Source organism: Acomys russatus, chromosome 8 (assembly GCF_903995435.1).
Source record: "Acomys russatus chromosome 8, mAcoRus1.1, whole genome shotgun sequence".
Lineage (NCBI taxonomy): Eukaryota > Metazoa > Chordata > Mammalia > Rodentia > Muridae > Acomys > Acomys russatus.
The window spans coordinates 60,658,923-60,674,325 of NC_067144.1; the positions used below are offsets into that span (position 1 = coordinate 60,658,923).

General features: G+C 39.0%; 1 protein-coding gene across 2 annotated transcripts in view; it reads left to right on the forward strand.

The window, feature by feature from the left end:
* The first annotated feature begins 697 nt into the window (after positions 1-697).
* The window catches only part of Ncam2 (neural cell adhesion molecule 2), a 412,037-nt gene continuing 397,331 nt past the window's right edge, over positions 698-15,403 (forward strand). For both annotated transcript variants that reach the window (XM_051150158.1, XM_051150159.1), the window contains exon 1: positions 698-968. In XM_051150158.1, coding sequence (XP_051006115.1) covers positions 914-968 — 55 coding nt within the window. In that variant the 5' untranslated portion in view covers positions 698-913. The remainder of the gene's footprint in view (positions 969-15,403) is intronic.

Below are 15,403 nucleotides of genomic sequence, written 5' to 3' on the forward strand. Positions count from 1 at the left end.
GCTAATCCTGGACAATGCATAGAAAACTCCCAGCCCTCCAACACCTGAGCACTCAGCAGCACCCCACACAGGGCATTCCATTCACCCCCAATGAATTGGGACCTTAAGAATCCCTGCTTGTCTTTCTTCCAGTAATCAGACACCCGAGAGGACAGGTGTTTCCTTCCTCCACGAGGGACAAGTCAGGAGGTAGTTCAAAGCCCTGAGGATGCCAGACCAGATTGGGGTAAAGTCCAGGGCAGGCACAGACCCTACCACCTCTGCTTTTTAAGAACCAATGGATGTTCCACCAAATCTCTCCCTCCCCAAGCTTCTGAACCCAGCGTTTTTGAGGCTCGCCCTCTGCAGCGCTTAATAGCTCAACAATCTCACCGCATTTGCAAAGGCAGGAGGAGCAAGAGGCTGCAAGTGTCCAGCCTTCCCTGTTTCTGGAACGACTTGTGAGCGTGCCCCATCGGCATGCTGAGCACGAGCCACACTGTCTACAGTGGTTTGTTCTCTCCTGAAGTCACCCCACATCGGCCTAGCTAAGCACGAGGCACCTGGGCTCGAACCCATGGCCTGGGCTCCATTGCGCACGAATCCCGGGGCCGCGCGTGCCTGGCTGAGATGGTGTGCGCGCGGAGGGATCCGCCGGGGCCGCGCCTCCCCGCCCCGTCCCGCCCCCGCCTCCTCCCGCCGGCTCCGCTGCCGCCGCGGCGGCCGCTGCTGCCGCCGCCGCCGCCGCCTGGATATAGTGCGGCAAGGCGCGGAGCTTGCAGTCACTTTGCGAGGAGGAGCGCGCGGGCTGCCGGCGGCTGGGGCACCCGGGATCGGCGGCGGGCTAGCAGAGGCGGCCGTGGCAGCGGAAGGTTCTCTCTCCAGGGCTGGACTTAATAACTTTGGAACTGTCCGCCAGTGTCACGTCCTGAACATGAGCCTCCTGCTCTCCTTCTACCTGCTCGGGTTGCTTGTCAGTAGCGGGCAAGGTAGGAGTGTGCGGCTTTTTCTTGCTTACTTTCCCTCCCCCTTCCACCCGGAGAGGCAAAGAGCGAGGTACCCGGGCAAAGAAACGAAGGCACCAAAGTTGCGGTGCTTCTCGAGGAGGTTGTTAGAATTCTAGCCTTTTCTTTTTGGGATGCCCCTAAAATTCTGTCCGTTTGCTCGGAAGACCCTTAAATAAGAGGAGACCGTGCAGAATTGGAGATTGGCATCGGTGTGAAAGAGATCAGGGGGAAACTGCCGCTGCTTCTGGGTTTTTTGGCTTTCTCCCTTATTACCCGAAATTCGATGAGTGTGTTGGTGTGTATTCATAGTTAAACATCTGAGACTGCGGAAGGGAAGGGCACGATGGTGTTTTACAGAAGAGGCAAAAAACTATCAGCGTTAAAGTCGTTTATCAAAAATCTCCGTGGTGTGGAAGAAATGCAATTCTTAGAGATTCTTTTCTCTTTTTCCCAACACCAATTCTTGGCTGTGAAGTGAACGTTTGATGGCTTATTTATGTTGGAAACTAACAGGGGCCATAGATGCTGGAAGACAGCAAATGGCTAAAACTAGGGTTGTGTTGCAGGCTTTCATTGTGACCCCCCCCCCAACACCTCCCTTTGACTATAGCAAAATCCGAACACGTTCTATCATTCGATTTGGATTGCACCTGTAAGGGATTTGGGTGGTTGTGGAGCACTGGGGAGTATTTTTTTTTTTTTTTTTTTTTTTTTTTTTTTAATTTGGGTGGGGAAGGAAAAAGGACGGGGATAAAATAACCCCAGGGGCAGTTGGTGGAAGCAATCCCTGCTAATTCATTTATAGATGCCATGTATTTGTCTCTCTGGCTTACATAGTTCATGTTCACATAAAATATATTCACAATCATTCGAAACGTTTTCAACTGTCCAGACAAGTTTGGACATTTAATTGGGGAGACAAAAATGCCAAAATGTGCTATGGTGAAAGTCTTTAAAGGCAAAGGGAATATTCATGCCTTTTCAGTTGGATAAAATTATAGAAATGCCATGTTATTTGGCCTGCTTTTTCTATGAAATTAATAAATTGCAAGATAAGTTAAAATATCTTCTCTAAATCCAATTCTAAGCATTTTTTTTCATCTCTTCAGTGTTGCTCATTTGGTCCAGCAGGGGGTGGTAGAACACCATTTTAAGCAAGAAATGATTGTTTCTGCTCTTGCACACACTGTCTGTCCTTCTATCTTTCTTCAGCAGGGGTTGGCATTTTGGATGTAAAACCTTCCTTTCTCTGTCCTTCTCCCCAAAGTACTGCATTAGCAAGTGATGAACTGCGATTGGATGCAGATTTTTATGTTCTGAAGTAAGAATGCCCATGCCGGATGCTGCTCTCGTTTATAAAGGAGCAAGCGTCTCTTTCTCCCATCCTATGTTTGGATGGGTGATATGTCGGTCTCAGAAAAACTGCAGATAGATCCGTCTGAAGCTAATATTAGTCTCATTCATTAACTCAGTCACTTCTCTTGCAAAGCTCAGCATACACTTGCTCACCACAAGGTACAGCTGTCATTTTGGGAAGGTGGCTGAACGCATTTAACTGTTCAGTTATAGCACAGACAGGTATTCTTGAATCCGAAGAACCAGTCAGGAAATTTAACTTAGATGAAATTGCAATTAAAGGAGTGTAGGGTGGAGTAATATGGGGAAAGTTTGTGCAGGTTGATGACTACACTGTGAGCTGTCTGGAGAAAATCATGTCAGTTGGGGAGTCTGTGCATTTGTCATTGCTGATGCTAAGTGTGTTGGAATTCAGGGATAGGAGAGATATTGTCAGGTTTTAAGCATCTAGGTGCACACAGTACACAATGACAGATACACTTTGGTTCCCTCGATGGAACATGTATTTGAGATTGTGATTCAGCTGATTTGTAATCAGCACACAGGGTGGTTATAGAGAGGAGCTGTGCAACAGAGGCATGCCTGCAGGGGAACCCATATTCCCTGTCATTAAACAGGGCAGAAGGATGGCATCTTTGTAAAGAAAATCTCTCTGTCTAGTGCAGTGGAATGACATGGACAGAACCATAGTTGAGTATCCGGGGGAACTAGCTTTTGTGTGAACAAGCATGTAGTATTGCTGTGCTGTGTGTCATAATGAAGTCGAAGATGCCTGGAAACAGAAGTCCTTATCCCGGAGTCTGATTTCTCCAGGCTGCTGTTTTCTTCTCTAATTAAGGGTGCAGCAGCAAGGATCAGAACCACCACTGGGAGCTGGTTTTCTTTTTTTAATGAACCGTGTGTAACTCACATTTCTGTTTATTCTTTTTTATTTTTATTTTTGATGGAGCCATGAAAACCTACCAGCCAGTGACCCCAGGCTTGCCTTGGAAATACTAAAGCCTCAGCTGGCTGATTTATGTTTCCAACAATGTACTTGCAGGGGATTTTATGAAGCATGATTGAAGCTATTGCTTGGGAAAGTGGTCTGCAGTTTGACTGGGGAAAAGCAACGATGATGTATTCCCTTTTAAGTAGTCAAAACGTTTTTGAACCACAACAGTTGAATGGAAGAAAATGACCCAAGTGAAAAACCAACTAACTTAAATGGATGCCAATACTGTAATTAGCTAACGAGGCCTAATAGCTCCAGCCCTTATTTTCAACCTTGTGTTATTGTTCATGTTGGTTAGAGCTTTTTATTAAAAATTGAAATAGAAATGTTCCTTTAAAAGCCTTCCATTTCCACTGAAGGATTAATATCTAATGAAGGAAGGTTGTCAACTTTGAACTTAGTTGCCCATGGAAAGAAATTTATAATTCCTTTACTTGTGCAACAATTTGTACCTTATATTTAAGACTTGGGCATAGCCTCTGCTGTCATAAATTACAAGTGAATCTCTCATTAGGAGGACATTTGCTGTTTTTAAGTCAAATTCCCAAACTGAGGGAGGAAAAGGTTGCTTCTGAAACTCGTTGCATGTTTAAAATCATTTTCATCTATTTAAAAAAATGAATCACCTAATATGATTAATGCCAATCTGTCACTATTGTTCACCCATGTAGAACAGAAATGTAGCTCTACTGAAACCAAGCAGTGCTATTCCACTCCCTTTCTGTCTGTGTCAACAACTCATAGCATCTTTACGCCTAAAACACAGGGAAGGGACCTGTGAGGTGCCTGCTTAGTGGACTTACAATTTGTCTTCTGGGCAAATGCTAGTAAGTAATTCTCCATTAGAGATATGTGCTTTCTGAAGACAGAGCGCAGTGGATGCCTACCACCTAAACTCCACAGATGGCCTCTCTTAAAACCCCTGTCTGTTTACCTGCTCTAATTCTTTGCCAGCTCTGTGCGAGGTTTCTATTGAAGCGCCTGCATGCCAGTTTACCTTAGGAAAGATAGGTGCTATACATACATTGCAGATACATCTATGCTGTCAGTGAACAGCCCAGAGGATTCCCTGCGCGGCTTGATGCCTGCTGTTCTCACTTTCATTTCCCAAGCTGGAATCTGAGCCCAGTGAGCAACAGGAGAAGTTGGAGAGTCCCGAGTGTCAAATGAGTTCTTACGTTGACTCAGGTGACTGATGTTCTCTCGGATGTAGTATCTTACAGGAAAAGCAATTAAAGGGAACAAAAGAACCTCATTCAGTAAAGGGAAAAAGGTCGAGCTTCATATAATTTTTGTAAATAAAATGGACTTCTTTCCCAAATGAGCTGGTTTGCTGTGAGCCAGAGAAAGAGGCTACCCAGTCTGACGCTAGTAAGCAGGCTCAACAGTGAAGCTTGTTTTAACATGCTGGAAGAAAGGCTAGGTAGAGCTTCCACATTCGGAAGTCTCTGGACCTGATCCTGATGCTTTCCCTGGCATTTGACATTGGAGAAATCATTTAACTTATCATTGTATAAGGGTCATTGTCTCTCCTACAATGGGTTTCTTATAGTGTAAGGGAAAGTGTTCAGTGAGTAGGAGAGCTGCACTTTTGTTGCTGTTATTGTCTTTTCCTTATTTCATCCATGACGGCATCAATATGTCTCTTGGTATATGCAAAATCATTCAAATTATATTAGTACTCATATAAAGGAAATATACTTGATTTTCTGGTTTTATTAAATTCAGAAAATTCTGATCTTGCACCTTTATATCCTGCCAATTATATTGAGGCTAAAACTGTCTGAAAGATTATAAATTAGTGTTAATTTTCCAAATTACACGATAGAAGAACACATTAAGAAGAAAACAGCATTTTTATTAAAAGTAACATACTGCCATTTAACATTGTTAAGCTGTCGTTAATTGTTCAGCAAACACGTGTACTTCTCTGTGGTACCCTTTTAAATATTTTAATGGATCCTCTCTCTTTTAAATTATAATGGTGCTAATACTAAATAGCTGAGTGCTTTTTTTTTTTTTTTTTTTATGTACATGCATTACCTGTGCCTCTGTCAGTCAACCAACTACCACCAGTTAAGTTAGAAGGCTGTGACGTCATGGGGCGGACATTCCCAGATTTAAATAATTAACAGGGGTGCTAAAGAATTGTAAGAATCTTTGTCAGCACAGACATGGGAAGATATCTCTAAAGAACATTAGGTTGATTATAGAGTATTGGATCTGCATTATTAAAATTATTTTACAAGGAAAGGCCAAGTCATTGGCTCAGAGAGCATGAAGCCCAGGCTACCAAGGGGCTCTTGACCTTGAAGAAGCAATTGAAATTCTCAGAACAGCTACTTGCTCATTTAAAAATTTGACCTGAACATATCTCACTGCTTGAGCCTGATGCTCAGCCAAGAGGAGTAGTTGTGATAGTGATACTTGTAGGCACAGTGTAAAATGTCAAGCATATTATGCAAAGTATTATTCAATAATAAACATACAGATAAATTCAATAATGTATACAAATATCTCACTTATTCAATTATATAAAATCATCAAAATTTCCTTTGTAATTAGAAATATTTTAATGGTTAGAGTCTCTAAGTCATTGAAAATTGGGACTTCATCATCAAATCAGTTATTTGTTTATTTATATCTGCTTTATTCCTGAATAGGCAAAAATACCAATACAGTGCTATATTTTGTATACATTGTGCAATGAACTATTGTAGGAGACTCCACTTCACATACCTTATTTTTCAATTTGCAAGATAATGTCAGTGAAATGTCTTGAAATATGAGTTACATTGTATGGTTAGGGTAGACACATATTAACATAAGGGAATTAAAAGAACATCAAACAGAAAACCAATAGATAACAACTAGAGGTCTACTCTCCACATACTCAACTCAGTTTACACAACACCAAATATTTGTGTAGTCTTCAAAACTTAGGGAGTGTGTGAGCCAGAAAAAAATAACAAAGTAACATCATAAACTCATAGGAACTGTGATTGGGTGCAAAAAAGTTGAATAATTCTGAGAAGTGAGGAGCTGTTCACGAGCCTCATGCCTAAATGAGCAGTATGGGTAGTTGATGGCATCTTGGGAGGGGGTGAGTCAGTTTTATTTAAGCATGTGGCTTTTGTTAGGTCAAATATGCTCTTGTTGGTGCCCCCACACTCAGAGCATATGGAATACAAATTAATGTCAATGGTTTGATTGTTAGTGGACGGGTGCATAAATTTGGGAATGTGGGAATATGAGGGTGGGCATGAAGATGTGGCTCAGTTGGTAATGTGTGTGTGCTTACTATTCATGAGACACTAGTTTTGATCCTCAGTACTTCAAAAAGCAATACCCATCCTACCAACCAACCCCAGCAATAACAACACACACACACACACACACACTCTCTCTCTCTCTCTCTCTCTCTCTCTCTCTCTCTCTCTCTCTCTCCTGACATGCATGCACAAAGAAACATTTTAATTTGGTGCCATTTTATCAGGTAATAAGTTAACAAGCCCTGGATGGTATTTACTGTGAGTAGCACCTGCTAACTATTTTCTGGTACAGTGTTCTTTTAGTCACTTTGTAATTCAAGTTCATCAAGACTCTAGAGATTGTAGACTTTTGTTATTGAAAAGAAACTTAAATACAGTATAAATATCTGATTTCTTATATCAATTATAATTAGTTATTATTTTCAATTAGTAAATAATCTTAATTTCTATTATATTGTCTTATTTTTTAAGAAATGTTTGATGTTTTGTTGAAAAACTTGCATGTGTGTGGATAGAGAATCTTAGTCCATGTTGGTAGTTGAGAAAATAAAATGATATAGCTTGGAAAAAAACAAGGATGCCTGTGTGAATGCAGTAATACATCCAGCAAAATGTTGTGAAATAGCAGAAGATAATCATATGATTGATTACTCAAAGGTTATACAGAATTCTTGGCATTCATTCCTTATCTTGACTGTTCATGGTGAGGTTCAATTGTGAAGGTCTTCTTATTTTTTCTCATGATGACCCAAGACACTGAAAACACAACTGTCTAGTCTGAACACTAGGAAATCAGAACTTGAACTTAAAATGGATGTGCAACCACGCCTATATTCATGAAGCCACATTTCTCCTCAGTGCAGCAGAGACCTTCAACATGGCTAGAGTAAATGAAGACACTGAAATAGGAGAGGGGAAAACAATATGAACCACCTGCAGGAAAGGATGTGGTTGGCCCACTGGCAGAAATAACCAGGTTTAATGTATCAAGCTTGAAGATATATTTAGCTTACTAATCCAGTGGATAAATTGGAACAGTAAGTCATGGCCTCCAGGATAGGACATTGTGGGCTCTGTAAGGCAGAAATCATTTGAGGCCAAGCTATGTTTGATACTTAGGTGGACCTTTGGAACCTGGCTATTGGACAGGAAAGAAGCTTAATGAAGATATTTGTAAAGCTATTGACCATGTCCTAGATGGACCAAAGGAAAAAATGAAGAAGGAATTAGTAAGCATAGACATGATTATCAAAATAGATAAATGGATATTTTATTAAATTTTATTTTCTTTTTGAGCCTGATCTCTCTATTATGTAGATCTGGCTGTCCTAAAGTTTGCTGTCCAGGTAACTCTGGCCCTGAACTCCCAGAGATGACTGGTCTCTGCTGCCCAAATTCTGTTACTGAAGGAAGGAACCATTTGGCCTTGCTGAAAATAGAAATGGTTCTTGCAAGTTGAATTAGAAAGATTGATAAGAAGGTAGTACTTAAAGTACTGACCTTATCTGATAGAACAATAATATTTCAATAAAATAATACAACAAAATAGTATTTGTGGCAATTTTGATGGTTTTATAATTGACTGTAAATGTTATAAGTGTCACTCAAGCACCTAGTTTTGTCAGTTACAATCTGAAAAAAAAAAAAAAAAGATAAATAATGATTTTATTCTCTTTTCCCCTCAAATTACTATTCACCTTCACTTATCTATTTTTATCTCATTCTTTTATCAGCATTTATATTTTAATTATGTTTAGTATATGTATGGTATTTGTGTAAAAACAATTTGTCATTGCTTCATAGCTTTCCTCTATATAATTTTCTTTACTTCTTCATAGCCTTGAAAACTTATTCTTGGGAAAGTAGGATAAAACAAAATTTAAGAAAATAATATGTAAGAGAAGACTAGTTGGGGGAGTGGAAGTGATTAAAGGGCAATATATATGTGTATTATGAAAACGTCACAGTGAAAACTCACTGACTTCTATAATTAATATGTGTGAATAATTATAATTGTAGGAAACGGGTTCTGAAGAAAATGGTGTAGCTGATAAAGTGGGGGTGGGGGGCATGCGGTCATCAGACAAACACCTGCATACAAAGCCTCACACAGCGGTGTGACTGTAACCTCAGTGTAAGGGTTCCAAGAGCAGGTGGATCCTGGTACTGATGACACTAAGCAGGTTTGTCAAAGTCAGAAGTCTATACATAGGTTCACTGGGGTGCTCTCAAAATGTAAATGAACAAGAGGTAGACCATGGTGGAGATAGCCAGCCAACCTACTTTGACCACCTATAACTCTGTAAATACACGGGCGTCTACATTTGTGCACACACACACACACACACACACACACACACACACACACACACACACACACACACACACACCCGTATCTATACATATGTAACACCACACTCATACAAACGCAGATGCATCATATGTATAGCTGTAGAAAACTAAAAACTGAAAGGACACTCAAATATTTTTGATACCACACTTCTGACTTTGAGAATGTTTCCATTAATGTTCAAGAGATGTTAACGGGAATTTTAGCTTTTGAGTGCCAAGTTTATGCTGTGTAACTGTGGTGAGCAACTGACTCATTACCTCATTTATTCCTGATTAAACCATATTTCATAGATGATGTACCTGAGGTTGAGAGTGACTGATTTGTGTAGAGCTTTTAAGTGTGTTCTCTGGCCTGCTATGCCAAATTTATAGTCAATGACAATTAAATACGTTCAAGTTATATTTCAGGTGGTTTTTCTATAGTCTATGTTTCTTAACACACCTATCCTTGTTCACTAAAGGTAAATGGTGAAACGGTGTGCCACAGTGTAAAATTGTGTTGATAAATACAGAATTTTCCAGTTTTGTTTCTAAATGACCAAGTGCAGGCTTTCTCAACAAAAGGGAAAGCTAGGGCAATGCATGAAGACAAATCTGAATGAAAAAAATCCACTCCTGCACCTTCTTTCTTTATGTGCTGGTTTCTGTAGGGGACCTAAGAAATCCTTAGTTACCACTGGTGCTTGCTTCTGCCAAGGTAAAATAGCAGCTGAAGAAGCGGGGAGATGGCTTTGCCCTGTGAAAAATGCTGATTGTTTACTTTATTCTTTTCATCTTTTAAAAATTTTCTCATTGAAGTGAATGTTCCCTCTGCCTTGAGTCTTGATAAAATATATGTTAAAGCTGGCTGCAAATACTAATAGAGATTTTAATCATATATCTTGAAATTAAGTTTGTTATATAAAAAATATTTTCTATCTAATGTCATTAAATTTATTGGGCTATTGTTAGGGCTGGGCCACAGATTCCTGAGGTTTCTTCCTCTTACTGTGTTTCTTATAAGATCTGATATTTTTATTCTATATATATTTACAATACTGGGGTTTACTGAAATTGAGAATGTGATACTATAACAACATGGGCACATCTCGGCATGCCAAATGTGCAGGTGAGATTTCCTTGAGACATATGTTATAGTGTTGTTGTTAGACTTAGCATGAGAGAGACAGAGAGAGAGAGAGAGAGAGAGAGAGAGAGAGAGAGAGAGAGAGAGAGAGAGGAGGGAGGGGGAGAGAGACAGAGAGAGAGAGAGGGGAGAGAGCCAGACACACCACACACACACAGAGAAGAGCGAGGAGAGCGAGGCGGAGAGGAGAGAGAGAGAGAGGAGAGGGTAGAGAGAGACGAGACAAGGACAGCAGACAGACAGACAGGGACAGAAAGGCCAGATAGACAGGGAGAGGACGGGAGGGGGAGGAGAGACAGAGAGAGAGAGAGAGCGGAGGGGAGGGGGAGAGAGACTAGAGAGAGAGAGCGGAGAGGATGGGAGGGGGAGAGAAGGGGGGCGAGAGACAGACACACAGAGAGAGGAGAGAGAGACGAGAGAGAGACGCGAGAGGGGAGGGAGGGGGAGAGAGACAAGAGAGAGAGAGGAGGAGGTCGGGAGGAGACAGAGAGGAGAGAGAGGAGGGAGGGGGAGAGAGGGACAGACACACACACACACACAGCGAGAGCGAGAGAGACCGAGGGTAGAACGAAGAGAGGAGAGAGAGAGAGAGAGAGAGAGAGAGAGAGAGAGAGAGAGAGAGAGAGAGAGAGAATGAAGCGAGGAAGCTGAGTCTTGAATCTTATCCTAGTGCATTCTAAGTAAGTATTCAACCATCAAGGGACTGTAATCTTCATCCCCTTTAAAATAAACTGACAAAGCAACTTGTCCATTATAAGAAGATTTGTAATGTTTTTAATAGAGGGCTTTCTAATTATTTTTCTATTTGTAGTTTTCTTAATCTATACATTTTTATAGAACAAAAATATTGAACATATCACCCAAGCAGAAAAATTTAATTTTTGCCCTTTAACAGCAAACATCACAATATTGTGTTCAGCCTACATCACAATGCACAAGGAACATGGGCAAATAGGGTAGTAAAAATACCTTCTCAAAACACAGAGCAGTGTTGTATATGAAAATCATGTGACGTGTTGGTCATACAAAGGCCATATGTTACATATTTTTCAGAAACACGTACCTGTATTTGCAAGCCATCACCTTTCATGTCTTAAGTTTCTACATACTAAAATTAAGAAATGTTTGTGAGTGTGTGTGTGTGTGTGTGTGTGTGTGTGTGTGTGCATGCACTAATAAGATTATACATACATATTCACATCAGGTACAATATTCTAATTATCAATCATTGAGAGTTAAAAGATAAAACTCAATGTTTTAAAATTTATGCCATGTGCACTATGAGACTTGGTTCACAACAAGAGACTGTCCTAAAAATATTAATTTACCAATTTGAAGGACAACAGTTACCCTGAAAATTATTATTACCAAATTAGAATGAAATGCTTTGTGTCTTAAAGACATGAGGTTACTTATTCTAGATTATCTAATTAAAGTCGATGTGAATCTTTCACTCTATATTGATCACACTTATGCAAAATATATCTTCTTTTACCTCAATGTTTGATTGATCAATGTGGATGAAAAAATGAAAGTTCCAAACAACTTCTCATTTGAGTTTATAAATTTGTGTTCTATGGTCCTTAATATGCCCTTTGGTTGAATTCTATGGGATGCTGGAGATGTTAATTAGAGCTCTACTCTTCATGTCTTCTATTAGGAGCATTTACCTTAGAACTGTTACTCTTCATGCATTTTCACCATCCAATTTGCTCACATCCCTTGTGTGTTGTGATGGAGTCTGAATATACGTGCCCTGAATTCCCAGATTCAATCTGCGCACATGTAGCTTGCCCATTTTACGCCTGTCCCTTTATTCTTTAACCTGGAGAATTTTACATTTCTTTCTGACTTAAGATTTAACCCTATTCCACTGAATATATAATTTGTTATTCTAATTTATTATTTACTGTTTACTTGTTATTGTTCAAGATTGCAATGTTATTTAATTCAGCTCATCAAACTTTTTATATTTCATGGCTGCCTTCTCGATAAACACCACAAAAGCAAGTAACCTTGCCACTCTGGCTTCACTTATATGTGAGGTATTTGATTGGGGATTTCGTTGTAAACATTATGTGTAGGACTGGAAAAACAATGGATGTTTACCAAATAAATACTGAGTGAATATTTATATCTTAACTAGAAAAAACAAACCAGAGTAGCAAGTTTATTTAAAAATATATTTTGTCTTGGGTTTAGGTAAAGGTTTAGTCTATTGGGAATATACTCTTTGTTGGCCTGTGTATTTATTTCGAGTATTTTGGTTATGTCACTACCATGAATGTGATAGGCCATGAATTTACAACACATTAGGAGGAGTAACATGGTTACTCTACTTTATCTCTGATCCTACCTCCTCACAGAAAAGTAATTTGACTATGAAAAAGGCAAAGTTAATTCATATTATAAAATTTAGCATTTAATGCCCTTTATATGTAAAGTATTGAAGATAGTAGTGGAATTTAAACTTCATATATATATATATGTGTGTGTGTGTGTGTGTGTGTGTGTGTATGCATATATGTGTATATATTGTAAAACACACAATTGTATTTTGCAAAAGAAATTCAAATAAATCAGAACAGTATAGTTTATTTATAATAGTACAGTAAATACAAATATGTCACCAAGAAATGTCTAGTATGTCAATGGAGCAAGTCCTTAAAATCAATCCAATATGGGCGGATGATTAAATATTGTTTATTTATTCATGATTTTTGGAAATTAATTCTAAATTATACCTATGGGACAAAATGAGAAAAAAATGTTAATTGCTGTTTTATAGGCTTTTAGTTTTTTAAAATGAAATTTATTTAACATCTAAAATCCTTTTTTTACTCTTTTGATGATTTTCTTCTGTCGTTTTCAAGGACAACATTCCAGAGGCGAAAGCATTTAATTCTATAGAGTACATTTTGCGATACCTCAGAACACTTTTACATAATATTCATTTGTTTGTTCACTATTTCTTCTTTAATGTTACCATTTTTAGACTGTGATTCTTTTAACTTCAAATACATTTTTCAATTAGTAATTAAATGGCACTGCTGATTCATACATTTTACTTTCATTTCTCCATCAAATTTTGTCTAATTCATAATCACTGTAATCGGTAATCTGAATGAGTCATTTCATATCAAAGCTCTCTCAAAGGCCTAATGTTAACGCATTCTACATCTGTAGAGGGTAGATGGTTTCTAATTAAAACACGAAACCAAGACGTTATCAAATGGCCTTATGTCACCACCCTTGGCTTATGAAAACTTTAATAGTTATATCTGAAATGGTTATTAAATGTCCTACTTCAGTATTCTCGTGTCCCTAAAATATTTGCTAGCACACAATTCAGAGTATTATGCAATACTCTAAGGTTCCACTGTAATGTTTGACTCCTTGTTTTAAGTATCGTATAGTGAAATATTTTATTAAACATTCCTCTTACTACACTGAGAAGCTATTAATGAGCGATGACTTCTTTAAGCAGAATTTACCTAAAATTAAAGTATTAATCTATGTCATAAACGTCCCCTGCATGAGGAGACCTCGTGGCACTCAGAGGAAGGATAGCAGGCTACCAAGAAGAGACTTGATACCCTATGAGCATATACAGGGGGAGGAGGTCCCCCTCAGTCACAGTCATAGGGGAGGGGAGTAAGGGGAAAATGGGAGGGAGGGAGGAATGGGAGGATACAAGGGATGGGATAACAATTGAGATGTAATATGAATAAATCAATAAAATATATTAAAAATGGAAATGTGGAACTATGATTTGTCACATTGCCTTAAGTCTTTCTATTCAGCTGCCTTTCACTACCCCACCCCCATTGGAAGTCTCTGTTTTTCAAATGATGCATATGGATGTTATTGTATGGCAGGAGAAGTTTAGTTTTCACAAATACTAATTAAGACTCACCAGAAAATCTCGCCTCCATGCCGAGTGCACAGTTGAAAGAAAAGTTCTTACAGAAAGGATCATTTTATTCATCACCTAAAAGTGAATGAGATGTTGGTCACTGCTCACACAAACTCTGATCTGGCATAGTTACCTGCACTAAAGAGGGTAGGAGATGCACAGCGATGCACAGAAGGGCTAGATGCAACTTTGCTTCCTCTACCAGCACTGTATTTACAGACATTTGTTGAACTAACTAAATGGAGGGGAAATTTTCTAGTCACTCCACGGGGTGTTTTCATATGAGTTACTTCATGTTTGTTATTCAACAATGGCTTAAAAAAAATGACGAACTGCATCACGTAGAGTGGTGTGCAGCATATGGGGAAAGGAAGACCTGTCATCTCACTGACTCAAGCATTATTCTGTGAGGAAGCAGGGTATCGCCAAACAGAGAAAACAAGTGCCAGGGTCAGTATCTGGCCTTTCCCATACTTTCCAAGCATGTTCCTTTTTCAGTTTCAACCCTGGAAAGGTAACATCACCACAACAGCATGGATTTACAGAGAACAAATTTATGTTTTGAAGTATTGTGGTAGTATTAGTTAAGCAAATGAAAATATTCAGACAATTATCCTCCTGTGCTGAGAACCTGTAGGGTGTAATTTCTTAAGAACTTTCAAGTATGCAGTACATTATTATTAGCTATAGCCAAAATGCTTCACAGAAGTTTCTCGAAATCGTTTAACTTAACTTACTGTGGCCATTTATTTTTAATACAACATTTTGCTGCTCTCTCTTTCTTATCTTCTGCCAACCAGTGTTCTCTTCTTTGCTTCCATGAGTTTTAATGTTAAATTACCCAGAAATTTAGGTAATATTTGTCTTTCTATTCTTGTCTAGTTTCACATATTGTGATGTTCTGTTGGTCTGTTTATATTTCTTCAGATGAGAGTGTTTCCTCTTTTATTTGGGCTTAATGGTATCAAATTTTCTGCACAGGTCTCATATCGCTCAACCTTCTAAGGTGTACTGTTGTGGTTAACTCATCAGTATGTCCTAAATATGTTTATTATTAGGCCTGTAATTATTATTCAGGAAGTATTTTCTAAACTGCTAGAAATCAATCAAGACAAAGACACCTGTTATATTTTAAAATAACTTTAGTTTTCCTAGGGCTGGGCAGATATTAATTCCCTAAACTACTTCCTATACTTCTAATCCTGTGCCATTAGCTTCTAATGATTTCTATCAAGCTATCTCCCTTCCATAATCCCAAACACTTGCTAATTATCATCATCTGGGTCAAGTCTCCATCCAAGCCTGCTATGTGCTTTTCCTCCACCTAACCTCTTCTTCTTCCAACCTCTCCTCAGGTCTTTCCTCCTCCTCAGATTCTCTCTCGTCCCAAACCCTGGAATC